Here is a 26,904-nt window from a genome sequence, read left to right on the forward strand (position 1 = left end):
TCAAGTCCCTGCATTCAGTCTCAAGAATGCCCTGTGTACACACCCTGTGTCCACACGGACTGAATCCCGCTGTACACACTCACATTTTATTACCCTTCTGTCTCAACAGGGCTGAGAAATTTAATGACTTTTTCAACTACAACTCAAATTCACGAAGTCACTCTCAACTCATGCTAGAGATCGCCAACAAAAGCCTCGCGTCAGCCAACGCCTTAGCTGAACACCATCCGCACAGTCAGGCTGGACAGAAGCAGGGCAAGGACGAGAAGGGCGAAGAGGCAGGCAGGGATGCAGGGCGCGGGGCCGCGAGGGGAAGGGGAGGAGAAGGGACAGGGCCGCGAGGGGAAGGGGAGGAGAAGGGACGGGGCCGCGAGGGGAAGGGGAGGAGAAGGGACGGTGCAGAAGGGAGAGGCCGGGCTGTGGCGCCGCCCCCCAGGGCACTTGGAGCCTGGCTTCCCCAGGATGTGCCCGTCACTGAGCCTTCAGTGCAGACAGCAGCTGGGCCTGGCCCGTCTCCCGCCACCCAGTGCCAGGACCAGTGTGCCCCCGGTATACAGAGCCGTGCTGAAGGTTCCAGAACATGTGCGAACTATTAGCATAGTGCCTGGCACATGAGTAAGGAGGGATGATTAATGAAGGGGTTGTACCTGGGGTGGGGGCGGGGGCGGGCTGGAAGAGGTCAATGGGGGAAAAAGAGGGACATATAGAATACTTTATTCAACAATAAAGATTTTAGAAAGGAGGGTGGAGGCCCATTTCTTCCCAATGAAGTCGTGACACACAGATGTACTCACACAGGAGTGCACATGTGAACACTAATAAAAATCAGCTTGCAATCTGCTTCTCAACGTTTCCGCTTGAGGGACACTGAAGACTGGGTGCCGCCCTCCGTGCACAGCGGGGCTGTAACACAGCGGCACTCGCCCGCCCCTGTAAACGGACTTCACAAGTTTCTAGGTTTCTGAAGCCTCTCTGAGCAAAAGGGGATGGGAACCCAGCAAAGCAAATGGTGCAGATGGGAGTCTCAGAATGCGGGGGAGAGAATGAAGAGTGTTTGCAGAAGCCGATTCATGCCAGACCCACATTTGATAGCAGAATGAAAACCCTTCGATGATCCCTGAGCTGCACCTGGACCGTGTCCCCTTGCCCCACAGCAGGGACTCGCCAGGACAGTATGTCTGTGATAACAGGCCTCCGTCATCTGGGAGACCTGGGTACCCAAGAGGAATTCTGCAGGAAACACACACACAGGCCTCTAACTATAAGGCTGGTGGCTCATTCTCTCCAAATATATTCAGAGCAGCCGACACTTATGCATATACGCATGCACACAGCATGTTCACATGCACACTCTCTATTTTCTGTTCCTCATGCTGGCCGGTGACCTACTAAATTGACCTCCTGACCCATAGAGCGGTGCCCGGGTCGAACCCAGCAGCCCTGTCCGCTGTGCTGGTTGCTCTCACCAGGCCCGGCTGGGCCCTGGGGCGGGGCTGCTGTGAGAACTGACCGGTTGCCGAGCAAGGGCTAGACTAGGAACTCCCACACAGGAAGTGCTTTTAATCTTAGCAGGAGCCGCATGCGTCGGCTTTACTTCCTAATTCAGAGTTCATTTTTATTGAGTTGATAAAGCTGGGGAATATTACTTCTACGAGCTGTTTGTTAACTGGTGAGATAAGGAGCGAGTGCCTGTCAGGGCTGCTGCTTGCTGGAGGGGGGGCCTGGACATGCGGAGGGAGGGGTCGGGGCAGGACTCGGAGCAGACTCCCGCAGGGACAGAGCGGAGGAAGTGGGGTACCACCAGGGAGGGGCCTAGAGGCCTGAGGGAGCTGGGACTTCTCCAGCCACCCCTGGGAAGTACACCAGGGGCCTGGGATTTTTCAAACTATTTGTAAAGACAGACGGCTGTGCCTGGTGCCAGTGTCAGCCTGTCACGTGGCAGATGGGCCATCTGAAGACATTCTCACTGCCCAGCGGCTGGGCTGAGCCAAACCACGGGCTCAGAAAGGCAGTCCAGGTGAAGGGAGGACTGGACGCCCAAGAGTGCCTTACAAATGGCACCTGCCGTGTGGGGCGTGTGTGTTCCCAAACCACCCGATTCCGAGGTGACAACGGCATCGCTGATGTAACCACGGGCTCCCCAACATTCATCGCTCTCTCCTGGAAATAGGGGAAGAAATCTGCCAAAGGACCACCCCACTCCCACCTCAATCACTTCATCCCGAGGCATTTTAATGGATGCAGATCCAGTGGTCTGCTAGACTCCAGGATGGTGACGGTCAGCAAGTGTTTCCTGTCAACGGCCAGAGAGTGAGCATTTTTGCTTTTTCTGCTCATTTGCTGTTATATCACAAAAGCAGCCTGGACAATGTGTAAGCGATGACCTAGGCATGGCTAAGCATGGCAGTTTCAGACGCATCTACAAAACAGGCTGTGGGCTGGCCTGGCCTGGCTCTAGTCTGACACTGCTCTACCTCGGAGACCCACGCTCCGGCTCCCAGAGTGCGAGCACAGGCAGTGGCATGCCAGCAAACGCCTAACCCCGAGCTACCAGCGTGCGAGCACGGGAGCTCTGGAGCTGGCTCTCCAGCTCCAGCCCGGTCCTGCCAGGAGCACACAAGGGTGCTCCTGAATGCGGCCGGAGTCCCTGCTCTGTGGGTTAAGTTCCGCCTGCATGGGCACGCGCTCCAGCACTCCTCCTACCACGGCGTCTCTCGCCAGCCACGGGCCTGGGACTCACGCAGGTACAGGCCGGGGTGTCACCCTGACTTTGAGGAAGAGGAGCCCCCACCCCAGCTCACGCCCAGTCTGTCCATGCCAGAGAGGTGCCCTCTGGGAATCCCCACACACCCCAGACCCCACAATTATTAACACATGACAACTCTCACTGCTCTTGTACAGCTTTTAACCCCAAGGTTTGTTTTTTAACTTCAATTTTAGATCATTTTGCATGAAGCTACTTCTAAAAATTATCGTCTAATAAACTAATTTCTGAGGTGGTTTTCAAACACTTCTTAAATGTAATTCTAACTTTTAATAAAAATGTAATCTGAAACCCCAGTATGTAAGACAGTAAAGAGACGACTACAAGTGTGTTCTTCAAGCAGCTTCACTCTCCAGGCTGTGCAGGAAAACTGTGAAATAGGAAACGCCTTGGGTTCCTGGAGGTGGAGTTTGAAGCCCAGTGTCTTCTGGAAAAGTCCTTGTGCCTGAGGAGTAAATGGAGTCAGAGGGTGAGCAGACAGTGCTGTAGGCAGACGACAGCAGCTGTAGTAACTTCTCACAGCCAACACCCCATCTGGGCTCTGCAGCCAGTGTGCCACCCAGATAGAGCAGGCGGCAGTCAAGGTCACGGAGAGTGAGTGAGTGCGCTGCTCCGGCCACTGCGATCCTGGACCCGGGGTTTGGTTCGCTCACACTCACTGCCCTGCTTAAAAGCACCCATGTCTCCTGTAGGCACTGCTTCCCCTGCTTTAGTTTTAAATGTTTAAAATTGTAACAGGTAACTTTACCCAGAGAACCCAATGAACCAGCCATTCAACCGAACTCATTCTGCCTTCGCAGCAGCAGCAGCGGCGAACTCATTGTCTGTGTTCTCCCTTCTCTCCACTGGCCACAGCTGGAGTGACTACTCACTCACTCCACAGACACTCACAACACTGCAGGGCATTCCCTCCTGCTAATGCACCCCAGCCCCTTCAGCCCTTCGGTCTCATGACGCCAGAAAGCTCCAAAATGGTTTAACCGCCTTCAGAAGGAGGCTGTGAGGGGCCAGCAGACAAAAGGGACAAGGAGGCCTGCTGTCACCACGGGGCCCACCTCATCCAGCACACCACGCAGTTGAATGAGCACCTCTTTGGCCGGGAGGTCCCCATCCCCGCCTGTCCCTGCACCGTCACGACCTCAGAGTGCGCCTGACAGTCGCTCCAGCTCAGTGCTCTCGGGACTGCCTGCTTCCTTGTTCGTCTGCTCCTGTGTTTACACTAAGAGTCAAGCCTGGGAGAGCGGGGCCAGGGCCTGCGGGCTGTCCCCGGCCCTGTCCCAATGCCTGGGACCCAGTTCGTGCTTGATAAACGTTCCTCAGTGAATGTACCACTTTAAACATCTCAGAATGCTTTCCAGCTACTCTGAAATGAGAATGCACAGTTGGAAGCTGTAAAATGCTTTGAAGAATGCCACCCATCCCATTTATGACAGGAAGCGCTCCCCTTTCTTTCTAGTCCTTTTGATTTCAGAATTTACTGCTGAAGAGGAAAAGTCTGCCTGGGGAACATGATCTGGGAGGCCCATTAAACCTCATTTAGAGAGCCATTTTATAAGTGTAAACAGAAAGACAAGGCTCATGGCTTTTGTGAGTTAATAAGTCTAGCACTGCAGTAAACAAACCTGCTTTTTCAATTTGCGTCCTTAAATTAGATTTAACTTTGCTTTAAAGTGAGCTTACTGCTGGTAAGGGAAGCCTGCCGGGCAGCCAGGAGTGGGAAGGCAGCCGGGACAGACAGTATTTCCAGCAAGTGTTTTGTTTGGGGCGTCTCTGCTGGTCCAGTGTGGCTCATCTGCTCACTCTCCTGAGAAAAGATAGGAGAGTCGTCAGCTGAAAAGGACAGATTTCCAACATTTTACTTTGATCCTCGCACTTCCCATTTTTTCTCTCACCTTACTCATTCTTATCCTCAAAGGGCTGCAATTGTAACGTTATTTCTCTAACTAAAGGAAATTAAAAGCCGAGTACTCTATTTGCTGCCACAGAGCCAGGTTAATAAATCCCCAGCCTGGGGTTAAGACAACAAAGGAGGCAGCAGAGGCCCTGGCTCTTTCTCAAGGGCGCGCACTGACCTTGCTCAGTCCGTCCCTCCGCCCTCACCTGCCTGTCAACTGTCTGTAACCGGCTCTCCCCAGTGATAACCTGAGCGGCAGCGGCTGCAAGACAGGGTCCTCTGCCACCTCTCCCGGGACCGCTCTCAGCGATACTTCTCAGCCAGGGTGCAAGTGCATGGAGTGAGGCGAGGCAGAGGTGACGACACACCACCACATGCACCCTCTCAGGCAAATGCTAACCCATCTCCCTCCTTGGAGAGACTATTTTATTTAAGGACATTAATGCCATTAGTCAGCTGGCTGCAAAGGGCAGAACTCGGAAGCCCATGTTGGGTCCCCCTTGAAATACGCCCGGTTTGCTTTCCTTCCGTCAACACTGCACTGGCGCGCTGCGCTCTGATGTGTAAGCCTGCAATCAGGAGACAGCACACTCCACCTGCTTTTTCCATTTCGTAACAGGTGGCACAGGGCCTCTGCTGAAAAAAAGGACTTTACTGTTGCCACAGAAGTGAGCACAAGTACGTCCTCTGACAAGCTCAGAAGGGACCCGTGCCTGGTCACGTCCCCTGCAGGGCCCCCACGCTGCAGGCTTTGTCACAGTGGCCAGAGGCTGGCTCTCCCGTGGGCTTCACCACGGGCTCCGCTGTCCCAACCACCGCGTGTCGGACACGTAGCTGCTGCTCCGGAAACCCTGGAGATCCAGGAAAAGTCCTCTCCAAAAATTAAGTACTGGGCACTGAGGATACACAAACAGAGAGGCTCTCTCGGGGCTTACAGTTTAGTAGGAAGTTTAACAAAAATTCGGTAACCGGCAAGGGTAGATATCCATGTCATGGAAGGACTAACAGGGTGCAGTGAGGGAAGCGGGGAGATCCCAAGGTGTGGTCAGAAGACTCCGTGTGCAGAGAGCTGAAGGAGAAAAGACACTGCTACTGCACAGGGTCCCTCAGGCCTCGTCCAGCCATTCCATGTTCCACGAAAAGCCATCCTCTCTTCTCCCTCCTTGATGCCATTTCTCCCAATGGCCTTCCCTAGCGGAGCAAGCGAAATGCACTCGAAAAAACAAATCCCAAGACTTCAAGGCAGAACTAAAACCATGAAACTCTTAGAGAAGACACAGGCCTAGGTCTTCCAGACCTTGAATCAGGCAATGGCTTCCTAGACGTGATACCAAAAATACAAGCAAAAGAACAAAAAATAGATAAATTAGATTTTATCAAATAAAAACTTCTGTGCTTCACTGTCAAGAAAGTGAAAAGAGCCATGGCCGGTGTGGCTCAGTTGCTTGGGTGTGTCCCGTGCACCGAAAGGTTGCCAGTTCCGTTACCTGGTCAGGGCACATGCCTGTTGTTTCGCTCTCACATCGATGTTTCTCTCTCCCTCTCCCTCTTAAAATCAATAAAAAATCTAAAGAAAGTGAAAAGACTATCCACAGAGAGAATATTTTTGCAAATCATACTTGCTAAGGAACTTGTATCTAAAATATATAAAGAACTAGAACAAAAATATAAAGAATTACTATAACTCAGTAATAAAAGACAAATAAAGCAATTCAAAATGAGCAAAAGATCTGATCAGACATTCTCCAAAGATATACTAATCTATATAATAAAAACCCAGTAGTCGTAACGCCATAACGACCAAAGACCGATCACCAGGAGGCTGCATGCGCAGCAAGGCACGCGCGGTGGGCGGGGACTTGACTCTGGGTCCCGCAGCGCCAGGGGAACTTGGGGGAGTCCCGGGTCTTGTGTGATTTTGCGTGCTGGGTCACTAGTAGTCAATAAGCACATGAAAAGGTATCCAACATGATGATGTTACCAAGGAAAAGAAAATCAAAAGCACAACGAGATATTCTTTCATACCCAAGAAGATGGTGAAAACAGAAGAGACAGTAACAAGAGTTAGCAAGGATGAACAAAAACTGGAACCCTCATACACTTGTGGGAGGATATAAAATGGTGCAGTAACTTTGGGGTAGTTTGGCTGTTAAAACTTTAAAGGTTAAACAGAGTTACCATGTGACCCAGCAATTCCACTCCTAGATACAGACCCAAGAAAAGTGAAAACACATCCACACAAAACGTCTTCACAGAAGCATTATACACAACAGCCCACAAGTGGAAACAATCCAAATGTCCATCAACAGATGAATGAATAAACACATGTGGTTTATCTATACAACTGAAAATATTTGGTGACAAAAGAAAAAGACATGCTGATACACGGATGATTACTGAACATACCTGCTAACTGAAAAGAAGCCAGCCACAACAGTCACATATTGTAGGTTTCATTTGTATGGAAGCCCGGAATAGGCAAGTCTATAGAGACAGAAACATTAGCATGGGGCCGCAGAGTGGGGGCAGGGAGAGATGAAAATGAATGATGAAGGGTACAGGGTTTCTTTTGGGGATGATGATAATGTTCTATCGATTTTGGTGATGTGTACAACTCTGTGAATATGTGGGTGAATTGTATGGTGTATGAATTATATTTCTCAAAAGTCTTATTAAAACAACCCAGGAATCAAGTAGGGGAATGCAAAGGGTACTATTCTAGGCAGTCCATTCCTGGGGAAAACAGCTGGTGTCCTGCCGGCTGAGCCAGCTCTGGGCTGCTGCTCACGGTGGCTGGCTCCCCTGATGCCCGCACATGTCCTGTGCTCAGCCTGGGCATCTGCTTCGACCAAGGTGGGGAGACTAGCTGTCTATGGAACTTAGACCGCATGGGTCAAGGCTGCAGCAAGGCAACATGCCAACCAAGTAGCGTAACATTCACTTATAGTGCCACCTTGTAAGTTCAGTTGGTCTTTAAATGTCAGACCCTGACATACAAAGTACCACCATTTGCACATCAATAGGTGTACGTTCATCCTTTAAAGCATGTGAATCCGACGTAATTGCATTCTCTTTGCTCTCAGGCACCAGTGCGTTCCCATGTCAGAGGCACAGGCGGCCAGGGACTGTGGGATCTCTAGAGCGCTGCCCTCCCTCAGGATCGGCCTGGGGAGCTGCCCCCGCTGCTGGGAATGCTGAGGCTCATACTTTCTGCAGTTCGCCAGCTCCACAGCTCCAAGGCCAGACACCCTGAACGCTCAGATCCTGGCGTGCCAAGGAAAGAATGAGGAGAGAAAGATGACAGGAAGGCACCGAGGGGAAAGCAATCGTGAAAGAGATTTGAGCATTTTGGCAAAAGAGCCTTCTAGGGCAGCGGTTCTCAACCTGTGGGTCGAGACCCCTTTGGGGGTCAAACGACCCTTTCACAGGGGTCGCTTAAGACCATCCTGCCTATCAGATATTTACATGACAATTCACAACAGTAGCAAAATTATAGTGATGAAATAGCAACGAAAGTAATTTTATGGTTGGGGGGTCACAACATAAGGAACTGTATTTAAAGGGCCAGAAGGTTGAGAACCACTGTTCTAGGGCATCTATGGCACATTACATAAAAATGTGGTCCAGTTTACAGTTGTGAAATGATGGCAGTGCTCACAGACAACTGTATGCTCCCTTAGCACGGATTTTAGTACAGAAATCTAACACAAAGGTGTGTAAACTACTGACGGAGGCAGGAAAAGGCCAGGAGCACCAATAAAACCCTAGGTCTTGATTTCTTTAAAGCCAACAGGAACATGAGCTGTATGGGCCCATCGGCACACCTTCCTGAGAAAGTCTGCAGAGACCGGGACACGTACCGCGGGGCAGACAGCGCCCCGGCAGCCGCTGTGAAGATGCCTGCTGCCCAGGACAGTGGCAGAAGCAAACGGCGAAGGACCACAGCGACCGGAACTTCCCTAACTGCGTCTGGCTGAGCTGCAGCTAAAAGCCCAGGTATTAATGCTCTTTTCCTTTTATTTACAAACTCTAAACAGCATGACTTGATTATAACTGTTTACTTACTAGGTCCCTTTCGGAACGATCAGGCAGATTTTGCCATCAATGGCTCACTTGTTTTCTTTGTGTTTATTATTTACCAAGCATCTGACCAGCTCAATGTGCTGTAGTAATCCTGGTCTCTGGAATAAGAGCGGAATATTGATTTGAAAGGTGGAAGTTTTTTACTTTGCCATTATTTACACCTGCTTTTGAAAAATTGCTTCGTCGCAGTATAGCAGAGGAGGTGGTTATTTGTTGCAAGTTTCCACAGAAAACTCCTAGTGGCACCAGCTTGAGTAACAGAGAAAGAAAACTCGAAGGAAGCAATACCTAGGGGTAGCTTCCCAATCCTGAAGGAAATCTTCTAGAACGTTTGTTAATAAGCCAAATACAACAAAGACGACACACACATGTAACTATAGAATTAGGTAAGAGCTCTGTTCTTCCCACATCGTTAAAGGCTCCTGGTTTGAAAAGACAGGTGTGTCTAGCCAAGTAAATGAAAATACCCCGCTCCCTCACCAATCCATACCTGGGCCAGCTCTCAAACTAATCAAAGAGCAGCTGTGCCCCTCACACGCACTGCCCTGACTTTTAAAAAAATCAATAGTCACACTATTTATAGCTCATCTACTAAAGTTCAGATTCATCAGCATCTGACCAGGTCAAGGGACCAATGAGCTGGACCCCTGGTCCCTGTGAAGAAGCTGTGACAGGGCCCAATGCTGGCTGGCAGGTGTCGGACTGCCTTTCCAGAAGCCCTATTCCATCAGAACCACTTCACTAATTGCCACTCACTATTCTGGCCCCCCTCAAGGGCCTCTTGTTTATGTTCCATCTGTCAGGACGGTGCCCCCTGACAATACAGGTCATGACCTGGGAGGGATGACCTGGGAGGGGATGACTTGGGAGGGACGACCTGGGAGGCTCTGGGACACTGGTGTGCCCAGGGAGGCTTCTGGGAGCAAGAGGCACAGCCAAGCTGGGGCAGCACTAAGACGAGGCGGGGCCCCTCGCAGACCCTCCCGCCCTCCCGCCCGGAGGCTGCCTCAGACATGGGATACAGGGCCTGTGTTCAGCAAGGCCAGTCGGCCTCCATGCTGCTTAGATTCCAAGCAGCGGACCAAAGAGGAAGGAGGCACCCAGTTCACTACAAGGCAGCTCATTAACAGAAACGGGACCTTCCTAAAGCGGCAACAGAGCCAGCGACTACACCTCACCTGTCCTCTGAACCGGCCGGATGCTACCAGAAAAGAACCGGGAGAAGGGGGAACAGAGCCCCCGCCCCCCCCACCCCGCCCCGGCGGGTTTATCATGGAAGGGAAGGAGCTGAACCACAGCTGCTGCTCCACTGCTGCTTCAGAGACGTGCCGCCGGGCTAAGCCCTGACTCTCTGTCCTGTCGACGCCTCTCCAGCGTCTGCTCTCGGTTCACAGGAATATGCTTTTGGCCCAGATAAAACTTAGAAATGAGCAGCAGAGCTGTCAGACCACTGCATGCTGGGAACCATACCTTCCACCTCTGGGCTTCAAATAAATGCTGTCCTGTTTTCTTTTCAAGCAACAGTGCTTAGGACACTGCTCTGAAATCCGGGCCCTCCTGCACATGTGGAACCCACGCCGGGAGGGGCCCTCTTACAGGGTTGCAAGGGCTCCTCAGCCAGAGCAGGAGGGAAGGCAGTGATGTGGAGAAGGCCTGCAAGGCTGGATGTTTTCCCGTTCGCAATCAACCTTGAAAGTGTCCTTTCCAGAGCAGAAGGCGCCGGCCATGGCTGAGCGGCGTGGCCCTCTGTGCACTGTGGTGGAACAGGTTTGCCTCACGGACTGACGGGCTTCTCTGGGTGTGCTTGCTCCTACTACTTCTGTTTTGCCATGCTTTCTTTCTTCTTCCCAGCAGAGGTTCTGTTCCCACCTCTCGCAGGCTGTTCCCTGGGCCCGCGGAGGGTGGCCCTCACTGCTGCTGCCCCCTTTCCAGCTACGCCTGGCTGCTGTGGCCCTGCGTCCAGCACTGCGAGACCAGAGAAAACACTGTTCTTGGTGAAGCAGTGGCTGCTGGAGCTGTGTTCTGATGGGAGTGGTTCTGCCAGCACCAGACATTTGGCAATGGTCTGGGGACATTTTTGATGCCAGAACTGGGTGTGGGTTACTCCTGGCATCTCATGGGCAAACACCAGGGATGCTAAACATCCCACAATGCATAGCAGCAATTATCCAGTCCACATGTCAGAGCAAGGTCCCCCTCCCCTGCACACCCCAAACCTACCAAGCCCCTAGATCGATCATTCTTTACCTGTTAGAGTTTACCAGAGGCCTAGGAGCTCTGAACAGCTGGGTAGATTACTACTTTTTCTCCCTGCCAGTCCTGATAGATTAAAAGGAAAAGAACAGCTAAATAATAAAATCTGACCATTTTACACCAATTGAGAGATGGCGAATCTCTCATCAACAGAAGTCACATGACCTTGAATGCTCACCAACTTTTCTCACGACAATCCTGTGAAGGGGTTATTGCAGGGGTGGGCAAACTTTTTGACTGGAGGGCCACAATGGGTTTTTAAACTGGACTCAGAAGAAGGAGCTGCGGCCGTGTTTCCCGACGTTGCCATGTTAACACTGCTGCTGGTGAAGGAGCGGAGAGGGGGAGAGCAAGAGAGCCCTCTCCTCTTTCGGCTCCGAGGGCTGGATAGAACAGCCGAATGGGCCCACGGGCCGTAGTTTGCCCACGGCTGGGTTAAACTCAATTTACTACATCACAATGCACCTTTTTTTTTTTTTTTAAGTAAACGAAACAGGAAATAATAGAAAATGTAAGAGTAAAGACAGTGTCATGAAACATTCTTTGCCACTGGCTGCAGTCAAGAAGCCAGGAGCCCACAGCCTTGTCTAGGCTCTGCTGTGCAGATGAGGAAAACAGGCCAGGAGGGAGGCAATGTGTTGGGATCTGGGGCCCAAGTCCCATTTGTTGTGAAGTCAATGCCTGGGCATTCCAGGAGATCAAACATGAAGAGTTGCTCACACGCACATGAGCAGGTATCCGTCTTCTCCTCACATGGGGCCAACGACAGGGGCCCCGACAGGGACACAGTCCTCTCCTCTGCACTCCAACCTGACCTGGGCGGCTTCTTCCTTCCAACCAGCAGTGTTTCCCAAACACAGTGAGAGGACAGTCCACCCGTCGCAACATCAGCGCTGGGCATGCTGCCGGGGAGCCTTCCTGAGCAATGTCCCCCACTCACTCCACGACAGTTAAGGTGATGAGTGCGGTTTCTGAACTTTCAAATAATTAACTTGAGGTGAGTCCCCAATTTTGAAGTGCCTAACTGCAGCCTGTACAAGTAAAGTTGATTCAAGGTCAGCCATGCGCTCAGGGAAAGAAGGTCACAGAACCACATTCCATGGATCTTCGCTCACTACCAGGGGGCGGCTCTTTTACAGCCTTGGAGACCTGCTACAGATGCAGAAATTCATGACTTAAAATGGGATCTTAGAAAATGTCTTTTGTTCCAAGAATCCATGTCCAATATATTTTTAGACTTTTATGGCTCTAGTTGAGCCAATATGCTAAAAAACAGGAGACACATATTTCTATGAACTAAGCTTCCCTTCAGCTCATTTTCTGTCCTGGTTAGAGCCGGCATCTGGCTGGTCGTGTCGGACTCAGGATGTGAGCGGTGGCTGACCCAAAGCTAGTGTTCCTCTCCAGGTCCTGGAACCCAAACATTCCCAGCAGAGAGCCCCGCTTTCCAGAGGTGGAGTGGCCACAAGGCTGGGGTAGCTTAGGATGGATGCTTTACTCTGTTCGTCCTTGTGCACTTCTCCTTTAAGACTCCGAACATGTGGTATCCCTTCCCCAGAGCAGACCTGGGGACTCACATCCCAAGGAGGACAGGCCCTGTAACCTACCACCTCAGACGTGAAAAAAGCTGGCGGGCAACACAGACCAGGCATCATGCTCAGAAACTCTGGTACCAGACCAGACATCCTGTGAACACAACCAAGCACAGAGCAGAGCAGCACAAGTAACACAAATATTGAGCCACATAAAGAGAATATTAAAAATAAACTTCCCAGTGGGCTTGCACGCATCCACACACAGAGAAGGAAGAAGGAAGGAGGAGGGAAGGGATGGGGTGGGGGGGAGGTAGACAAGCAGCTGAAGCAGCTACTGAACGGAGGGCCCTGGTCTGTGCATGCACAGGCTCCTCCCTCCCGCGAGCGAGGCTGGGCGACGTGTGGAGAGCGTGCCCCTGCCAACAGGAGCCCTGCAGCGACGGGGCGATTGGGAATGAGCAGTGAGACTCAGCTTCAAGGACACGTGAAATAAGAGGCTCACCCCTCGGAAAGTGACTTCCCAGGGGGATGTGCTCAGGGAAAACGCCAGGAGTGAGGAGAGTGAGGAAAAACGAAGGAGTAAGGAGGCCTTCCTGTGCCTCCAGGAAATACGGGGTCACACCCGCTGGTCACGCGCACACCCTGCTGTGCTGGGTTTCACACCGACACCCAATCCAGCACTAAGGTCCCAGGGGCGCGAGCACGTCCCCCCGGGCGCCCCACAGCCTGCCGCACTCCAGGGTCTCCGCCAGCTCTCAAAGGCTTGCTATTGACTACACATTTGAGAGCCCTGACAATGACTGAGAGGCTGTCCTTACTGTTCAGGCCCAGGAGAAGCACCGAGAATAAAGTCAGAATCCTCAAGACGTTTCCCACCAAAAAGTCATCCTTTCTTCCATGAAATGTTCTGTCACTTAGAATAAAGGCAGATGTTATTCTACTAAATTCTTGCGAATCAGTGTCACAATAAGTCACACGTAACCAATAATGTTCCTAGAAAACTGTTTGCCCAAAATCCTGTTGCTTTTCTGCTTCTGAGTGACATTTCAAGGAAATGCCGGTGAGATGGACTATCAGTGCAACTAACTACACACGTGCCAGGACGAGAGAGCTGGGGAAGGAGGCACACTGTGACAATGAAAGCCCAAAGGGGCACAAGCCTCCAGGCCCCCTTGGTCTGGCCCCTGCCCAGCCCAATGTAGGGGTCAACAAACTCCAGATGGGGCAGACCCAATCAACCCCCCCGCCCCCAGCTAGGAGTGTTGTATATGTTTTAAAACAGTTCAAAGAAGGAACGACAAAAACAAAACGAATTATCTGGAGACGTGGTAATTACACGAAATCCAAGCTGCAGGTCCATAATGTTTTCCTGACGCACAGGCACGGCTGTCTGTCTGCGTGTCTCTCTCTGGCAGCTTCCATGCTACCACGGCACAGGTGAACGGGGGGACAGAAACCACGTGGCCTGAAATATTACCTGTCTGTTCCTTCACAGACAAAGCCTGCTGACCCCCATCCTGGCACATGCCAGCTCACACGTGGCACTTGCTGCTGCCTCTGGATGGAAGTTACCCCTGCCCCTTGGGTCCTGGCCTGAATGCCACTACTCTGCGTGGCCTTTCCTGAGTACTCCATCTACAGACAACCAGCCCAGCACCACCTGTATGCCTCCAGTGTAACTCGTACCTGAAAGCGCTGTGTTCATTTACTTATGCACTGTCTCTCCAGAAGAACGTACACCGCCTCAGGGTGACCCTCGGCGGTGGTGCCCACTGCTAAGTCCCTAGTGCCTGGCGCAGCACTGGGGAACTGCATGGAGCCACCCTAGCTATGCACGCCGAGCAAAGCCATCCCCAGGCCCTGGTCTCCTGCCCCCAGGGTCCAGGCCGCCCTGGCTTAGGCGTCATGGTGTAGTCTGTGAGTTGTAAAACAAGCAACCAAAGAAAACCTATTCCGCTTTCTAAAGGTTTGGGAGGTTATAAACAACTAAGCTGAGCTGTAAGTTAAGAACACGATGTGTTTTATGCCAAAAGGAAGGGGAGCCAACAGTGTCTACCACCTCATGGCTTCTGGGCTGTGACAGGTGCCCGGGGCCTGCTTTGATCCTCCCGCCTTGGTCTGTCCACTGCCCGTCATTGGGGCCTGGCATTTCAGCGGTATTCAGCTCTGATTAAAACTCAGCCTCATGTCTGTATATAGAAACATCTTTAAACACTAATTAAAAATAACGGTCTGGCCTGTGGAAACACCTATGAACAAACATGTAAGAGCTGAAGTAAACAGCTCATCTGATCTGTGTCTTCTGAAGCTACATGTGTCTTCTCTGAAGGTTTTCAATTAACTCCTGAATTTGTGGAGCTTTAAAATGTAAAACAATGGTCCTGGTCAGGTGACTCAGCTGGTTCGAGCGTCGTCCCATACACCAAAAGGCTGTGGGTTCGATTCCCAGTCAGGGCACATGTCTAGGTTTCGGGTTCAAGCCCTGATTGGGGTGTGAACAGGAGGCAACAGATTGATATTTCTCTCTCTCTCTCTCTCCTCCCCTCCCTGCCTCCTTCTCTAAAAAAATCAATGAAAACAGGCCCCCAGGTGAGGATTACAAAAAAGGTAAAACAATGTCCATCTTACCTTTTAATCTAATAATAAGGTATCTTTTCTCCATTTACCCCATTTTAATGATTGTGAGATTAAATTTAATAGGATTTTATTTAACCCAAAATATCATTTTGACAGTTTAACCAGTAAGAAGAAATTATTAGTAGGGTATTTTGCTTTTTTTCACACTACGTCTTCAGTATTATTCTCTGGGCCTTTCACACCCACAGCCACAGCCACAGGCTCAACAGCCACATGTGCCTGATGGGTACCCTGTAAAACTGCAGTTTTTAGATGCTCAGTTATTTTCACCTGAACACAAACCAAACTTATTTGCATTTTAGTAGTTTTACATAAAAGAACTTCTCTCTTTATGGCCGTGCACTTGTATTTTACTTCAGATGACTAAATACGATAAATAATTATTTTATAGACATAAAAACCCTTGGCACTCATCTTAGGATTCACAGTGCATTCTTTACATTAAGCTAAAAGATATTAAGAACCACATCATATTTCTTTCCCACAAGCATCCAATTTTGCTTTTCAACCCACAGCTGTTAGATTTCGTTTGCATTTCCCTTACACATGCTCCCTCCCTGTCCTGGCTGAAGGCAACGTGCAGCTCTGGCACCCCAGGCCGAGGCGTTTCCCCACGAGCAGCAGCACGGCGCCACCAGCCTGCAAAGCTGACCCGCCCCAGTCCAGTCTGTAACTCAGGAGCGTCCCACCCTGCCTGCTCACACTCCTTTGGGGACCTGTGTCCGTCCTTATGGTTTAAAAAGAGAGGAGACCCGGTAATAAGCAGGTTCTGGGGCCCCTTATGGAGGGAGCCCGACCAGGGAGCAGCTTCCACCTGGTTGCAAGGGCTTGTTCTTCACTCACAGGCACACAGCGGGAGGAGGGGGGTGCTGATGGCAATCACAGTGCAGGCCCACGGTCGGGGAGGCTCCGGGACCGCACTGTCCACACACGAGGGTCCGCTGTGCACGCTGGGGCAGCCCCGGTTACCTCTGCGTCCTGCTGGGAGAGGCGGTATGTCCTCTCGAGGCTTCGCAGAGTTCTGGGGTTCAGGGTCTCCTGCTCCAACAGATGCTCCAGAAGCAAGACCAGCTGGTCCGGAAGGAGCTGAGGGCACAGCAAAGAGCCAGTGAAAATGCCATTCAACTTACAAGGAATTAAACACAAACATTTAGAAGACGCAAGCCCAGGGCGGCCAGGTATTCAGGAAGTGTCGGAGGCACGAAAGACTGAAGACGGACTCTGGCCGGCCCTCAGGACTTACCTTGTACCCTCAGAACAGAGCAAAACTGTGTTTACTTTTTTTTTTTTTACGTTGTGTGTGTTTTAAGGTGTACAATGTGATGATTTAATATACAGACACTGTGAAATGACAAAAACGATATTTAACTTCATAAAACATCCTCACCGTTGATTAGATCCCTTTCTTTATGGCAAACATATGTCAAAATGTCATTTAACCTAGACTAAGACTCAGGGAACCACCTGATCTTAGACATGAAGTTTAACAGAAGTAAGCTGCTTTCAGATTTTCTTCCTCACCACTGGAACCTTGCCAACGTGCACCAAGAAATGGAGAGCATGTCTCGCAAACACTCCCTTATAAAAATCATGTTTATTATTCCATTAAAATTTTTTAAAATGTTGTAAATATGATCACACACACAGTCACCCATATTCCTAAGTTTTCACACAGGGTAGGTAAAAATTGGTGTTACATAGTAAAGGGCAAAGAGAGGAGGGCGTTTTTATATGGTACAAAAGTAATGAATAGTTTATGAACAAACATTGTAAATCCAAGAAGGTCGAGTATCTGTCTTAGTCATTATTGTGCTGCAATGCCTAGTTCCGCCCTAGAGCAGAGAGCTCTCACAAACTCTGAAAGGAGGAAAGAATGCATTTAAAATACATCTTGTAGGAGCTGAAAAATATTCTAAAATCAAGGTTTTAAATTGTTACTATTAATGCCACTACTCTTGCCATTCAGCCTTACTCCTTCCCGACTTATGCCCCGAGCATCTGTCAACGAACCCAAGCTTCTAAGTCTGCAAATCCATGGTAGGCCAACAGAACATTCATAAGACCACCTGGATTTTAATCCCTACTTTCTGTTATTCTTAAGAAATTTTGAGCATTATTGGCATCTCTCCCTACCTCTCTTTACCTTTCTGTCCCCAAGTGCACACTCTGCCTGCCCCTCTTTCCCAGAATGCACGTGGGGAAACCAGTTGAATCGCAGGCACAATGCTCACCACGTAATTCCACAAAGCAGCATTTTTTTGTACGTCCACACCTCACCCTCCTAAGTTCTACTATAACCCCACTTGCCCACAGGCACACATCCCTGGGTTCTTGGGCATTTTTATTTCATAACATCGCTCCATGCACCTAAGATCCTGTGGATCTCCTCAGGCTGACAGGAGAAACCAGGTGCCTTCAGCCAACGCAGAGGGTTACAACCAACACGGAGACTCCAGGGGCTTGGAGACAACTGACAATTTCCTTCCAGAGGAGTCACATGCCTATAAGATGCTTTAACCCTTTTCGGTCCAACCTCAAGGCTGACTTGACAGACCAGGCGCTAGGAGCAGGTCCAACGTTGAGCAATAAGAACATTAAAAAGTTCAACATTCAATCCCGTCAATTAATCTGGACAAGACTGTTTGAATTCCAAAAATAACATTGGACCGCAAAGGGTTAAAGATAATCTTATATACATAAAAGGCTAATATGTAAAGTGTCCCCTCGGGAGTTCGACTGCTAGCTGTGACATGCACTGACCACCAGAGGGCGGCGCAGAATGAAGGAAGGCCCCAATCAGCCCTGATCACTGGCCAGGCCCAGGGACCCTACCTGTGCACAAATTTCGTGCACCGGGCCTCTAGTCACTACATAACAACCAGAAACAAAAACGCCAGTTTTCCATTTTCTATAGTTTTAGAACATGAGCCCACTTTTACAACATTAAGAGAGATCTGCTGTTTTACAAAACAGGACAAATCCAGAGCCACCAGCCTCTGGATTCTCCCCACCTGGTCACAGCATGAGCCCTCAGCTGGTGGGTACTCAGGGTGCTCTACCCCAGGCTCAGCAGCTCAGCCAGCACCCAGGCTGCCTGGCCCTCCTTCCTATCTATCTTGCCCTGCAGCCTCCCTCTCTGAATCTTCATCCCTGAGGTCCTGGGGCGGGGGGGGGGAGTTCATCCAGCCTGGCCCTGAGCACGCCCTTCAGGTCACTCCCCGGCTGTCCTCCAGCCTCTTCACAGAGCCTGCCCTTTACCCCCCATTAAAGTCTTTTCCTGCCCCACTCATCCCTTTCCCAAGAATGGTCCACACAACCGCCACCTGAGGCGGCTAGCCTGAGCACCCCTGGAGCAGCAGCCCCCCTGCCTCAATAGGGGGGAGGGGGAGGGGAGGACAGGGCCCCAGACTGGGTCAGTGGCCACCCAGCCCTGCGCCCCCACAGGCATTCTCAAAACGGGTGCAGCCAGGCCCAGGGCAGCAACAGCTCAAATGCTGAGGCCCACTGGGTACAGAAGATGGGTTCTGGGAAAGGGCAGAACACCCAGCGGTTGAGGGTGGGGTCTGGTTCACTAACTAAATACAGCAGGAACCAGCTTGGTCCATTTGCAGAATTACAGGGAAGACAGAGCAGAAAGAAAAGCATGCCCCTGTTCTGTGTCCACATTCACAAAGAGGCCTATTGTTAGAACTCCGACTGGGACTTGGGGTAAACGAGACCCACGGAGGAAAGAAGCGCCTGAGGAAGATGAGCTCAGTCCCCAACTTAACCTAACTGGGTTTAATCAACAAACGCAATTCCCGATTAAAACGGAAGAATCACTGCCACGCGAACCCATGGAAACATCTGGGAGCTCCCTTTCATGTGCCTGCGACCGCTCACTAAGCAGAAGTCCATGCAGCTGCACACAGACTGCACAAAAGGATCCCTGAACGCGTTTGTCCTCTCCTGATTTTACACAATGGGAGATACTTACAGCTAAGCCCCTGACTAAAGGTAAACCACTGAGATGGAACGGAGGAGGTTTTTAATAAGTTTAATTTGCTCTAAACGCACACAGCGCGCCAGGTAGACCTCATGGGCACAGAGGCGCCGCAGACTGCTCTGTGGCAAGAGCCGGCCTGTTCAGAGGTGGAAGAAGGCACAGGACCCCACGCGAGCGTGAGAACGGGCCCCTCCATAACCGTAATGCCCCGGGGTTGCCCGGCCCACTCAACTATGGGCTTGTGTGAGTCTCACTCAGTTAACAACCTGTAGTCACCTGCCTTTCAACTCTAACTCTTCTAATTCACCAGGGAAAAACGTAATTTCTAAGCAATGAGAAAACCGGAGAAAAATCAGTGATCAAATGTTTTAGTTCAGACAGTAAAACTAAGTATCCTTCATTCACAAATGAGCAAGTAAACATTACACAATTTTTACAGATTACAGACCTTAGAAGAGGATATTAAAGCAAAAATGTGGTAAGTAGCTCATTTTAATAGAGACCATTTCTCTTTGTAAAATAATCATTTACTCCACAGGATGAAAAAAAAATACTATGTAATAAACCAAAAGTTTGCAAAGCCACTGAGAGATGCACTTCCAATGTGCTCGCATGGTGCGGTGGGAACGGGAGATGTGTGGGTCGTTCCCCTCCTCCGACACAGAAATCAAATCAAATGTCACGTGACTTCTAAGCCCAGTGTTTTAGTGCAGCAGTTCCGAGAGACGAACATGGCTTTAGTCACAGTACAGAATGATTAAGAAAAACACAGTGCACGGTTCAGAGCATTATCTCCTTAGAAAACAGCTCCGTCAAACATTATAAAAAGAACTTGCCTTTATTTCTGAGGGTCTAATAGTGCTCACAGCCACAGTTCGACAGTGACAGGAATAGAAAGTCTTTTCCTTTGCACAGACAAGGAGTTATTATTTTTTCCACATGGAAACCAGTTTGGTATTTTTAAAATGCATCTGCCTCAACACTTAGACAAAGTAAGGCTATGAGGTGCCAAAGTCATGTGGGTACTTGAAACAGAGAATTCCACATCACTGTAAAGCGCATTCAAATACAAAAAAAACCCCAAAATATTAAAGGAGTCAGGCAAAGCAAATGCCATTTCTAAGGATTCGGTGGTCTGTATTCTTGCACTGAAGGTGGAGGAGTCCATAGCTGCTAACTACCCAGAAATTTACAAAGCAAAAGAAAAGTCTACCTGGTATTTTTCCCAGGCAACTTAAGAACGGAGGCAAGCCACACAACTCCGAGTGTCTTTTAAAGTTTCTACAGACTCTTGGAAAGAAAATAGGAATTTTCCAAGCCCACCCTCCCAGTCCACAAGCAGCAGAAAAAAGCACACCCGACTCCTGCAGAGCCTCTTCCTGCTGTCAGGGGCTGCCACTCACTCCTGCTCCCAGGACCACCCATGCGACTGGATCCGAAAAGGCCAGCTCGCTTCCCTATAGAAAATGTCACCAACCCATCTCACCACTGACCTTGTGCAGGCAGGTCCCGACACAAGGAACTGGGTGCACAACAACATCTGAGCCCCACTGTCCACACCCCTCAAAGCGCACAGGAGGGCACCTCCCTCCAGGCCCAGCTGGCGATGCAGCCTCGAAGGAAGTCTCTGAGCGGCTCCCAGACAAGGAAGGAGCCTGAGACTAATGCAGCCTCTGAGGGACAGTGGCGTGAGTTCTATTATTACCCCATTATCACTCTGGGATCTGTGCCTAAATGAAGCATGCTTCCTCCCTGGTGCCATTTCCTTTTATCCTGGCTGGAGACTAAAAGCGGATCAATGGGGGCAATACTTATGATGTCACTTCAATTTACAGCAACGGCCCCTCCCTCTCCTTCAGTCTGTCTGAAACACACACAAAGATCAATTCTTCCCAAAAATGGTTAAAAAATGCTTAGGGAGCATTCTTCTTCCAGAAAAGCATTCTCTGCTATATTTGTCTATGTTTCTACGGCAGGAACTGTTTACACTGAACAAAAACAGAAGAAACGGGGGAGGGAGAAATCTCAAATTCTCTCGTATGCCGGAGACTTGCTGGCTGAAATTCAACACAAGCAGGGTCCAAACCAGACTCAAGCGGCTGACCTTTGGAAGTCACATGTGAAGGCTTGCTGGCACAGGGCACAACAGAGACAGCGGTCTCCTCTGCCCCTCGGATCAAAAAGGGAATCCCATAGTTATACAATGCTTTTTATAAGACTTCCCCAAAACGAACCAATTCGTTCCAACTCCTCCCAGAAAACACCCAGCATCCACCCTCAGGTGCCTCCACCACCCACAGGTATAAGAGAGCAAACAGCTGCCATTCACACCATTTTCTCAATTGGGGGCAAAGGAACTGACTACAGGACACAGACAGAACTTGACAACATGTCACCCTTCAGACACTGCTCTGAACTCAAATAAAATAAGTAGAAGTCTCTAAGTTGTGTAAGTTTTCTTATGGTTTTTGAAAATGGATTAAAATTAAAATATAATTGAGGAAGTTCCTCAAAACAAGAGTTCTTCCTCACAACCCAAAAAGAAACACAAAATCCTGAAAGTATCAGAACGCTGGCATTGTAGCTGACCCTGCCCACCTCCAACACTAGCAAGACCATGTTAGTATATAATCTTCTTTCGTCTATCGTTTTCCTAATGATAAAATTTCTAACTGTCCAAATGAACTGTTTAATAATACGTGCATTGGCAAGTGTCTGCCCAAGAGTAGCTGTCAACTAGGATATCATGATGATATTAAAATACCTTTAGCCTAAACTAGTAACTTGTACATAGGAAAAACAGAATTATGTGAATTGCAACCAAAACCAAGCTGAAAACAAAATTTACAAAAGAAAAACCATCCTTTACAGGTTAAAGCGAAATCTTAACACATTTTAAAGAACTATGAAGTTTAAGTATAAAAGTTTATAGTTCACATAATTTGGGGACATAAATTTAATTTACCAGCAAATAACAGTCACAATAAAATAATTAGAAATGAAAATAATTTTCTTCAAAATAAAACCAAGGGGCATATATCCATCCAGCAAAATCATTATTTTTAATTATCAAACATTCTTTAGTCAAATTTGAAAAAGAACATTCAAGCAGAAGCTAATCTTCGTGTAATTCGTTATACATAGGAAAAAGCACATTTACTATATTCTTGGGAAGCGGTTCTAACAGCTGTGTTTTAAAAAGACTGCTGCACTCTGAGCCTTGGCTTGGTCATGGTGCTCCCAAGTGTCAAAAAAACCCACACCATCACTAGCAAACAGTATCCGAAATAATTCACTGGCATAAATTACTCCTACATTTCTAGATTATAAGGGTCAAATCTTCATGTGCTAACATTTCCCTAACTTTTATACAAGTTATTACTCAAACTATATGCAATATGACACAAAGCATATTATTTAAACTATATAAAATGCCCACTGGATCTCATAACCATGTGCACACTAATGTTTATATTACACATTTTAGAAAATAAACCTTTCTAAACACTCAAATAGAAAAATCCTAAGTACTTTATTAAGAGATGCTTGGGATCTTCAAGCTTGCCTCCCCGCCCCAGGAACCTGCAAGACCAATTGCCAAGGGGGCCAAAGGGAGCCCTTCCTTAGCTGAAGTTTATGCTTCTGAAGAAAATCATTGCTCATGAGGTGACCCAGCCCATTCACCGGCCATGACAACAATGGCACACTTGATGTCGAGCTTGGTCCAGGCTTTCTGAAGAATTACAAACACTTGAAAGTATCAGAGAATACTTTCAACTTGTCTTGTATTTGCAGGGTTTTTTTTTGTTTTTGTTTTTTCCATTAAACCTGCTTCTTTTAATTTCTTTAGAATTAATTCTCTTGCCTAAGATAATATTGTATTTAATAAGTGATATATTTATCCTGAATAAGCATATACATTTTATAAACCTGAGTTCCTAACTATAAACAGTGGTATTTCCTAATTCAAAATTCTAGTTATATACTACTTTATGACCCTCTAAGGTACATCATATGACTGAAAACTGTCAGCTGGTTTTGTGTGTCAAAATGAGGGCACACAAATGGGACATAATCACACAATGGAATACTATGCAGCCATTAAAAAGAATAAAATGGAATTTTCTGTAATATGCTAAGATAGCAAGAAATGTTATTAAGTGAGGGTCAAGGTTAATGACAGATGATAGAATATGTTTGGATTTGTGTAAATAACTTCCTAGAGATAGGTTTTAAAAAAATTAAGTAACTCTTTTGAGTCCATTTTTTTCTCTGAGTAACCTACACAAGCTGCCTGGTCTTTTCATTTTTCCTTTTTTTTTCCTGCCTCCAGCTCAAGCTGAACTATTTTTCTTAAATCATGTTTAAAAAATTTCCCCAAAGTTTACTCACTGGAGGGAAGATGTACTCTATGAAGAAATTCAGTGTGGTGATCTAATCCGGGAGCTGAAATCTGTAAATGATTGAGGCACAGGCTCCAAGGAGGAGCCTCGAACAAAGCAGGTCTCGGTAGTTGCGGGCAGGTCCCTCGCACTTGCACTGGTTTGCACCTAGAAACCTATCAGTGCCTCTCTATTCTTAGTCATAACAATAATACTTAAAAATAGCACAGATCTCAACTGTTCTGATTCCAATTCTTCTACAAAGACATGAATGCTAATGCCATTAAATATAAGGCATAAGTTCTGTGTGAGCAACACACAAATATTGGAATAATCTTAAATTTTCCAAATGCTCTGCAAATATACATAGAACAGTGGGTCAGTCATATGCCCAGACTATCATGTTGTCACAATATTAAACGAACTAGAATTTAACTGTTTTCAGGTTTTTTTGCAAAGGGGAAAAAAACACAGTAACTGTAATTTCACTCAAACCCAGAATTCCTTCCTATTTACCTCCACTATGTCACAATCAGACAGTTTGTGTGGGATTACTTATTACAAATTTAACACTGTTAGTAAATAACTGTATCAACCTTAGGTTTTTCTTTGCAACATACTGCCCTATGTTCCGGTTGAAAAGTGACCTAAGTATATATAGTATGCACAAAATTAAGGTGTTCATATGCACAAATATGCAATCCTTAGGAATATTCCATCTGAAAACAGATTTTCTTCTAAATTACAAGTGACTGATTAGCAAATAGGAAAAAAAAACCTAAGCTCTTACTGAAAATATGTTCTTCAGAATCTTATGAATTAAAACAGATTCCTCTTCTTTTGAGTTTAAACAATGAGTAACTGAGTTCAAACAAAACTGTGTGTTAACCTCTACAAAAAGAATGTACACTTTTAAGGCAACTCCTTAAAGACTGGAACCCAATGTTGCTCATTTCATGCACCACCTGCAGCATGCCCGACACAAGTTTATCAAATTTAAATGAAGGACTTCATGTCCTTAATGTCCTATCCAGTACAATGGAGAAACACAGTAAAAATAATTACAAGACAGCTATCAATCAGCAATTTGGTGAGCTAAGTAAATCTACTAAAAGATAATTTATACATGATAATTTATATACGACAAATGAAAATTCAGGCCGGAAGTGATTTTCACTTCGAAACTAAAAAAAAATCCACAAAATACACACATTCAAATATATCAACCTAAAAAGTTTTATAAACATTCTGTATAACAACCAATGTGGTAGATGATTCTTATTTTAAAAACTAATGGTAAAATAACTGAAATGTCTCTACAACTGTAATCAACTATAATCAGTGAAATGATGGCTCTGCAATGTTTTTAAAAAGCTAATAAATTAGAGTGCTCTAAGTGGAAAAACTCCAGACTGTTTCTAAGAGCGCTCTTTCCTTTTGCTTTCCATGGCCTCCTTGTTTAAACTTGTCATTAAAGACTTAAGTTTTTTTCAAATTATTAAAATTAACAGCTAAAAAAAAGGAAGTCACAGCACTTAGACACAATGATACTAACAAGAGTTGCAAGGTAAGAAAAAAAAACAAGAAAAGGAGGAGGGAGAAACCAAGTCAACCATTCTGGCTCTCCGCTTAGACAAACAACTCAGGCACGGATCCACACTCAACATATTTTTAAGCATAGAACATAACTTATAAACAAATTTAACTCGCGTGTGTTTATTATAGTCTAAAATACTAACATTCCATACTCCTGGTTCCTGCCCTTACTTCGTCATAGGCCCATAGTCAAAACAATATAAGTATCTTTTTGGTCAGATTTTATTTTCTAATATTCTTTCCATATTTTCTACCAAATCCAAACTAAGCGTAAATTTTAACCACATGTCCACAACTTATTGTGGTTTCTGTCATGAAGTAGATAAAGAAATATATCCTTAAATATATGTACAACTGACCACAACTAAAGAGGAATTGTAGGGAGTGAGATGGAAGACGGTAAGGGGTCAAACTGAATTACTGCTGAAAAACAAAGAAGCTGTTTTTATGTAATAAAAATGTGTTGAGAGTACTATACAACTTACTACCCAACGTCTCAGTGTTCTTTCACAGAATGATTTAAATGTATAAAAAGTATATAAAGCACAGGTGTCGAACGTCACTCAAATCCTGTACACTTGTGGATTTTAGTCCAGACATTTCATATCCTGGATTAATTTTGAAGTTTTATGAGGAATAGAGCAAAGGATTAATTTAAAGATCAGAAATTCGTATTTTTGAAAAAGATATGGACTTAAAACTTCAGGAGAACGGCAGGAAATAAATTTCACATCTTTTCAAGAAATATTTACTTCATTTTTAACTTCTTTTTCTCTCTCCTACCTCAAGACCAGCTCGTCTGAAGGGAATCAAAGTTTTAGTGAGCCAGCATTCTGCAAGAAAAAGCAGTGGCTGCCTGGTGGACACCCACATGTGGGAAGGTGAAACAAGCAAGTGGATGGGAAACAAGGAGACACATGGTCAGAAATGATGTCAGGCTTGTTTACCCCAAAGTTTCATGCTATGTACAAACAGCTGAATAATTCCTAAGTTAATGTACTTCCCATCATAATAGGAACTACTACCAACTAAACAGGTAGACTGAAATAGTATTATAAAAATGTTCTTTTAGGGCAAAACGTCCACTTTACTGCAATGAGAGGTCAGACATTATCATCTTACTTTTACTGGGAACTCTGCCTTGGACTCAAGGCCCTGGAGGGGCCTGAAGCTGATAGAGGAGCAGGAAATCTGAAATGCGGCCTTGTTTGCTGCCATGGAAATAGTTTCTCAAGTGAATTCAAATACTTGAAAGTCACTCAACAGAAGTAAGTCTTCAAAAATACAAAACAAATATGTTTTAGCCATGGGTCTAAAAATCCTGAAAACTGCTAATCATGAATCTAAAATTCTAGTAGGTCTTCACAGGTGCTGGTCCAACCATGATTAAACCCTAAGATGTCTTTTCTAGTAGCAATTTAAAATACCAATATTTGAGATTTTATTTAGTTATTTTTAATGGATTCTTATAGAAATGTCTTTAAGAATGTAGTTTAAAAATGTAGTTAAGTTTTAGCATTTCTATTATTTTATATCTACCTTTATGTATGTATAATGTGCTCATGTAAGAAAAAATCAGTATGATTTTATTGGTATGTTTTAACAACACAGAACTTTTGGAAATTACAGGAAAGCGTCTGGATTTCTAAGTTTTCTGGTTGTTAAACTTAATAGAAAATAATCAGTCTATGGAAAACCAAATTTTCTCTCCCCTCAGTATTCCAGCTTAATTTATCTGTATTAATTTGGAATTTATCTTAAAAAAAAAAGAGGCA

At 46.9% G+C, this 26,904-nt stretch overlaps 1 protein-coding gene across 1 annotated transcript in view; it reads right to left on the reverse strand.

The window, feature by feature from the left end:
- The window catches only part of LOC102772336 (chromosome unknown open reading frame, human C9orf3), a 341,200-nt gene that overhangs the window by 19,614 nt on the left and 294,682 nt on the right, over positions 1-26,904 (reverse strand). Inside the window, 1 exon segment of the mRNA XM_015564262.1 lies at positions 16,136-16,252. Coding sequence (XP_015419748.1) covers positions 16,136-16,252 — 117 coding nt within the window.

The sequence above is a fragment of the Myotis davidii genome, unplaced genomic scaffold (genome assembly GCF_000327345.1).
Source record: "Myotis davidii unplaced genomic scaffold, ASM32734v1 scaffold190, whole genome shotgun sequence".
Lineage (NCBI taxonomy): Eukaryota > Metazoa > Chordata > Mammalia > Chiroptera > Vespertilionidae > Myotis > Myotis davidii.